General features: G+C 33.5%; 1 protein-coding gene across 2 annotated transcripts in view; it reads right to left on the bottom strand.

Annotated features, from left to right (window-relative positions):
* Positions 1–919: 919 nt before the first annotated feature.
* The window catches only part of LOC126980154 (gonadotropin-releasing hormone receptor), a 49,870-nt gene continuing 43,026 nt past the window's right edge, over positions 920–7,763 (bottom strand). For both annotated transcript variants that reach the window (XM_050829744.1, XM_050829743.1), the window contains exons 3-6: positions 6,995–7,178; positions 5,763–5,962; positions 4,385–4,503; positions 920–1,985 (exon numbers count right to left, since the gene is read on the bottom strand). In XM_050829744.1, coding sequence (XP_050685701.1) covers positions 1,859–1,985; positions 4,385–4,503; positions 5,763–5,962; positions 6,995–7,178 — 630 coding nt within the window. In that variant the 3' untranslated portion in view covers positions 920–1,858. The remainder of the gene's footprint in view (positions 1,986–4,384; positions 4,504–5,762; positions 5,963–6,994; positions 7,179–7,763) is intronic.

The raw sequence follows: 7,763 nt of genomic DNA, 5'->3' as shown, positions 1-7,763 counted from the left end.
ATCTTAAGTTTGGTCAAAAAATAAAATTTCGGAATATAACCGCACCACAAAACAAAAAAAAACAATATAGTTTATAAGAAAGCTTTAAATTGATTAACAGACTGTATCATAACTCTGTGTGTCTGTCAATATTAATTTGAAACCTTATAAATAGCCAGTATTTTAGGAATACTCTGTTTTGTAAGTAAGCAACATCATGTGTAATTAATAGAAAATAATAATAAAATTTCAGTCATATTTATATAGTTTGTTTGAACTTTATTTCATACAAAAGTTTAGACTTTTATTTATCCATGGAGGCAGTACGAAGTCTGCCGGGTCAGCTAGTATTAAATAAAAAATACCACATGTTTCATCTTTTTTCTGTCACATTGTCACCCTATCGTACTAAGCAGTAGCTAGACAGTTTATTAAATGTTGTATCAAACGCAAAGGCTAAATATCATCACGACGACCTGTATAGCCGAGTGGTTAGCGATCCTACCTACTAAGCTAGAGGTCCCGGGTTCGAATCCCGGTAGGTGCAAGCATTTTATATGATGAATATGGATGTTTGTTTCCGAGTCATGGATGTTTAAATGTATTTATGTATGTTTATATAAATTTATGTATGTTTAAGTAAATATATTGTATTAAATATATCATTGTCTTGTAACCCATAACACAGGCTATATATGCTTAACTTGGGGCAAGATAATTTGTGTAAAAAGTGTGTCAATATTATTATTATTATTATTTTATCATTCGGGACAGTCATAAATCTATTCTGTTGATTGAACGGCTAAGTTAAGCAAGTTGGCTGAAACATATATAAAAAATAGAAGTATATTATTAAAAAAGCCTAGTTATAGATCATATTAGTACCGGATGCATAAATTCACAGACTCTGTACAAATAAAGGTATTATGCGAATATGTAATAAACATTTGAAGTACTGATGAATGATCCACTTACATTAGTCACACAATAAGCAACTAAAAACTTGTCTACCTAATCAACAGTGATAATATTAAAACCTCAAAAATAGCACAATTTGTCGGTTAACCATAATCAATTAAAAGGAATATTTTTATCTCATGATCAAGACATTTTAACTACTAACGAACCTTGTAACGCAATGACAACAATACTTTCATTTTCAGAATTATGATGGATATCTATTTACCTTCGATTAAGAATTGGTCTACGCTACACTCCAACTAGATACCGCACTGCCTAAGAACAATTGCTTTTTTATTACGGCAACTATTAGATGCTTGCCTGCGTGGCATCTTGACGCTCAATAACATCTTTCAAAATTTTGTAACATGTGTTATTTAACATTGAAATAAATAAAATACAAAATAACTTACTGATGATATGAGATCCCAGTGTGTTCCTTATTTCTAGTAGTATTATTTTTACAAAGTTTTACTACGCAAACCGGGATTTTGGTTTCAATTATTAGCAAAATTTAACGTCACACATTGTTCGACACTGGTTCCAGTACGCCCACTTAATAGTAGTATTAGTTGCCGTACTTTGCAATTATGCCTGCATTATCTATTTGGGGCGCAGCGGAGATTCTTAATCTATACTATTTACTAATAAATTGAGAGCCTTTTTTTTTCTTTCGGTTGTACTTTGAATACCACTGATCCGATCGGTATAGAAGTTATACCATAAGATGTTTCGTAGATGGTTTTAGTATATAATTCATGGTGATTTCTTTTCCGGAGTCTATATTTTGTTTGACTTAGAAATATCTATATATTCACAATACAAATAATTCAGTCAATGACATTTCATTACATAGGTATTTATACAATGAGTGGGTGTGGGGTACTTAATTTATATAGCAAAAACACTTCTCATAATATTATAAGAGACTCATATTTTGTCCGTTTGTGTATTTCGCAGATGATCTCATTGATCTGATGGTAGTCAGTCGTATAGATGAGGTCTGATCACCACGACGAATAAATGAAGCAGGTTGCCCGGAATCCCTATAAGAATAACATAATTATTTATATATGAATAGCCTACGTAAATAGCCTAAAAACAAGCAAAAATCATAGCCCCTAGGAAGTGAAATTGGACGGGCCATATATTTCGTAGGTCTGATGGAAGATGGGGCAATAAGTTGTTGGAGTGGAAACCAGGAACGGGGTTTAGGCCAGCAAGATGGACGGACGATTTGATGCGGAAGGAATGGATGCAGAAAACTCAGAACCGCACAAAATGGCCTAAAATGGAAGAGACCTTTACTCAGTATTGTGTAGATCAAGGTTAAAGAAGAAGAAGAAGAGCCTAAACACATGATCGGATTTGTTACGGCCGAACCATTGGATGCGGTCTGGTAGCAGACCATATTCGATGTATGTATGTATTGTCTATCGTACAAAATTGTTATCATTACCGTCGGGACCGTACCGAGTACGACGGTGGTCCGACCATGTGTCTAGGCTATTAGACCCAACAACAAAATATAAGCCATTTATTAATAATAACAACATAAAGGTCGTATTATCTGTTAAGTATGTGCCACTTCTAAATTATATTATTTATTGGTTAAGAAAATATGATAATTCTGGAAAGTTTTCATTTACAATTGTTGGGACAGCAAAGTCCGCGAATGGCGACCACGTACCGGAAGACGTAGTGTTGGTAGACCCCTCACAATATGGACCGACGATCTGGTCAAGATCGCCGGAATACGTTGAACGAGGGCAGGGCAGGACCGATCATCGTGGAAGTCTTTGGGGGAGGCCTTTATCCAGCAGTGGACATCTTCCGGCTGATGATGATGATGATGTAAAATTTGATAGAATGGTAACACTACTATACGAGTAGGCACTTCACTCGATAGTATCGACGTTACAAAATTGTCTAAAAATTACATACTGATGTTTTTTTATCTTTAATAAGGTATGGTTTAGGCATACCAAAATGATGCATACATCTTAGCAATAATTTAAAACGTTAAAAACAGAATGTTTTAACCAATCATCATAGCTATAAATACTGGTATATTATTAACGATGATTATTTAACAACGCAAACAAAAAATGCCCATTTATAAAGTACGATACAGCAGTAAACCACAAAATTGCTCTTGTTGAGTAAAAACAGGTTAATGCACATATCGGGAATAAGAGCATGAAAAAAAAATTAAATTTTGGATTAGGAGTTCCAATTTGACAGTGACATAAGATGTAACCACCACCATTGCGCCCACTGAGTATACATCATACAAGTACAAATTTAAAATTAAACATGTAAATTGATAAGTTATTAGTTAATTATTAAATTCTTATTACGGTAATTTACTAGCTAAAATAACTTTTGTTTTACTTATATGATCTGACAGCCAAAAGGGGATTAACATTTTAAAGGCCTGATTTTTAAGTAATTAACACAGTAAGACACCATGATTGTATACGGACGGAAGCTAGTCAGTATATATATTTACATACACAAATATATATATTTATTTATTAAAAAATGCAATGTAACATTACAGATTAAAACAATAAAAATTATAAACTAACTAGTTATCTTATTTTATAGAGCTTACAGGCATCATACTCTCAAATCTTTTCTTACATTCTGTGACCAAACATCCCACCGAGGTGGCAAATAGATCACACTGTGGGGCTACCTAAAATACAGAGTTTAGAAGACAGATGGCTCTTATTACAGGCGTGTGCTTATGCGCTTGAGTGCGTGCAGGTGGCTGCGCTAATAGTGCGTGTCGCCGCGTGCGTACGTATGAGGTTGGTACAAAGAAACGCAGGAAACGTGTATATATGTGCGTGTTTTCGTGTGCTTGTGTGTGTGTATTCGTCCTTATATGATCTTATCTTATATAAAATTATATTTAGCGTGACGTCATCAAAAGTCAAACGGAAGACCAGCGTTGGTTTTTACACCAGAAAATATGCTGAGTTGGGACCATTTTTGTAACGTGTAGGCAGTGCCGGATTAATCACATAACAAGAGTTGCAATTGCTACGGGCCATACGCGAATGGGGGCCCCGCATATTTAAACCCACTCTGCTCTAACTGAGCGTAATTTTAGTGAAACTTATTAAGCTGTTGGAATATTGAATTTACTTGATGTCATAAAAACGTGAAACTTTTCCTACTATGACAATCGTCAGAAGCCCGGTAACAGACTATTTCCAATATAGAACAAGGGCTCTTTCAAAGTATTTGCTAGGGGCCCCGCGCTTGCTTAATCCGGCACTGTGTATGTGTAATTTGTTTGTTTATTGTTTGTTTCCTTTATAAATTTAATTTTAAGTTTTTTTTATATATTTATATGAACTATACGTTTCCAATAAACATTTTTCATTCAATTTCATTCCAAATAAATTACATTTACTTATTTCAAAAATCATACCTTTCACTATTACGTGAACGTTTTTTAGGCCACAGATGAAAGGCTCCGTAAATCACAGGGTTGACTAGACTGTTTGACATACCGAAGAAGAATATCGCTGACATCCAATCGTCAACGACCTGTACAAAGTTATGCATTTGAAAATGAATTTTGCAATGAATTAAACAATTGATATATTTTTTTAATTACACAGATAAGTTGCGGATTCTAGATTCATTTATCAGGCTGATTTATTGATAGATACACCAAAACGCGAAAAGGGTCAATTTATATTGATCATGGTGTAGTCTTTCACGATAGGATAGCTTTAGTGAAATATAATGGAAAGTCCTGGAGTGAAATCAAGAGAGATGTTCAGGATTGATCATGATGGAGATGCACTGTAGATGCCCATGCCCCTAGTGTTACAGGAACTTACATGAATTAACAAATGAATATTTGACACTTAAAATTACCTAAATTAATACGAAAGACTAAACCACATAATCAAAAACAGGTTTATCAGTTTTAAAGAAGTAACAACCCGAGATGCACTGTAGATGCCCATGCCCTAGCTAGGGTTACAGGAACTTAAATGAATGAATAAATGAATATTTAGCACTTAAAATTACCTAAATTGATATGAAATACTAAAACCACATAGACAAAAACAGGTTTTTCAGTTTTAAAGAAGCAACAACCCGAATATCCAATTGCTGCCAGTGGGAGGTTCCTTTGCACAGGATGCCGGCTGCATTATGGGTCAACGGCGCCTATTTCTGCCGTGAATCAGTAATTTACGTAAACATTATTGTTTTTTGGTGAAGAAGGGCGCCGTAGCTAGTGAAATTACTCGGCAAATGAGACTTCACATCTTATGTCTCAACGTGACGAGCGCAATTGTCCGCTTTGTACCGCTCAGAATTTTTGGGTTTTTCAGGAATCCTGAGGAACACTGCATTACAATGGACACGGCGTATCAATTACTATCACATAAACGACCTGCTCGTCTCGTCCCTTATTTTTAATTATATTGTAACCCGAGCCCGTTGCGTCATGTGGTGACTTTGGCGTCGGATGACGTTTATAGTCAATAGATTCATCGCGCGGTTACCCATTTGCAGCCCCCGCAGCTAATAAAAAATGTGCGTTCAAAAAACGCGAATTAATTAATTTTCTGATAATTAAGAAAATGAAGCGTATCAAATCAACTTATGATAGGTAATCTCCTTCAACCATGCTTTTTTGCAGTACCAGAGGTGTCATAGGAGGTCGTTTTGCAATTTTTGCGGTTTAGTTGCCATATAACTGCTAGTCGAACGTTCTTAAACCCAGGTAATCCGAAAAAAGTCAAAAAATTAAAAAAGAACTTGATTTTTGTTTACATTACAATACTTACACTCTTTGTAGGATTTACAAAAGTAAAAATTAACATCATTATATAGTACGGTGTCCACCAGACAATAAACGTCACTACAATTACAATTGACATCCGAAGTGATTTCATTTTGGCACGGTCTATTAGCCTTCTTCTGTTCAGATCAGGTGTTACGTATTTTTCTTGTCTGATTGTTTCTGGTTGAAATACTTTTTCACTTTCTGAAATACAAAATTAAATAACATTAAGTACTGTAAGATATACATTGATTTTATTTACTATACTATTGTCGCTTATACTTTTACAATCTAGTATAGTAGGCTAACTAGTAAGCATACAATGACTAGTTTTTATAGTTTTCAAAATAATTTATCTGGGAATTTGTTAAGTAACACTTTTTACAGTGATTCTTTATATATATTTGGAGATTGAATCTTGTGCGACACTGCATTGTAAAGGGCAGGGCGTACCGATTACCATCAGCTGAATGTCCTCCTCGTCACGTCCCTGATTTTTATAAAAAAAGGAATACAAGACTCACTGTGACCAATATATATGTATAATGGTTGATAAAGAAAACTAAAAAGCAGTAGTTAAATATAATAATATTAGTATTCAATCGTCTCAAATAGTTCAGGCTGGAATGTACAATGTACGTGTAAAAAAACTTTGCTATTTTTAACAGAAAGGTGTTTCTATCTATTCTTTCGCTACTATATTTAACTATTTATACAGTATTCCAAGCTACGAAGTAATTTCTAAATATAATGCAGCCCACAGTTACAATTTTTAAAATCCACTCAAGTTGTTTTTGAAATTACTTATAACGTACAAAAACACAAATTTTTCTTCGTTACATTATTAATTTAAATTGGTATATGTAATTAGAAAACTTAAATAAAATCTGATGTAATTTATAAGTGTATGAAAGAATGTAAACTATTAGTAGTTAGGTTTATCTTCAACGGTAACTCATACTCCAAATAAATATTTCTTGGTTTTAAGTCGATATAGCAAACATTGTTTAAATAAAAGTACATTCATAAATGCCTTTTTGACTGAATTATAATCATTAATTGTTGATTTTTTTAATGAATACTTGTGAATTGATCTGATTATCAGCCCTGATGTACAAGAGCTTCATGGTGTCAAAATGAATAGCATTTAATAGTTACTTGTCACTTTTAGATACCTCACATTACAATCTATTTATCCCAGTAGAAGTTAGTGCGAAATAAAATGATAAAACCTACTTGCAATAGTTCTCACTGTAGACACATAAGTAGACACTAAGATGATGAGTGGAATTACAAACATGAAGACCAGAGAGAGAGTAGTATATGCCTGCTCCTGCCAAGGCTCTGTATAGAAGCCATGTGTCACGCACTGATGAAATTCTTCTACGAACGGACCTTTTACTACCCTAAAAACTATTGTCTGGAACAAATAGTAACATTATAGATTATTAAAGGAACTTTTAATTCAGACACAAATTTTATTTTTAATAAAAGTCAGGATCTATCAGTTAGATAGAAGTTTGCAAATGTGTTCAGCAAACTCAGCGGGAGCTTTTGGTAGAAAAAATAATTATAATTAAATTCCGTGAATGAACCTGACAGTGATCGCCTATTCTTAAGATTATAATAATACATTATGTTAGATTTTATTCTTCTCAGGCCTGAGGCATTCATTTTGGAATGGGTTGTAGTTTTTTTTCTTAATGAGTGATGTCACATCCTATTTTGAATAAAATATTTGAATTTGAATTTCACCAAACCAAAGTTCGTGATAATTTTTTTTTAATTCCTGAACCTGTATCTTAGTTCCTTTGAGTAGTAAAGTCTATCTTGTCTCAGTTTAGTAGGTCGCTTTTACGTCTATCTTAATTAGTGATTGTATTCCAAACAAAATCGGCAGATTCTAACTTTATTAAATAATAAATATATATATTTCTTCAATCATTATTGTACAATATATTATATGTATATCGCCTGAATACATAAATTATTCTGTTTTCCTTTT

The sequence above is a fragment of the Leptidea sinapis genome, chromosome 5 (genome assembly GCF_905404315.1).
Source record: "Leptidea sinapis chromosome 5, ilLepSina1.1, whole genome shotgun sequence".
Taxonomy (NCBI): domain Eukaryota; kingdom Metazoa; phylum Arthropoda; class Insecta; order Lepidoptera; family Pieridae; genus Leptidea; species Leptidea sinapis.
Note: the sequence above shows the minus strand (reverse complement) of the source record. Positions and strands in the feature narration are given on the sequence as shown.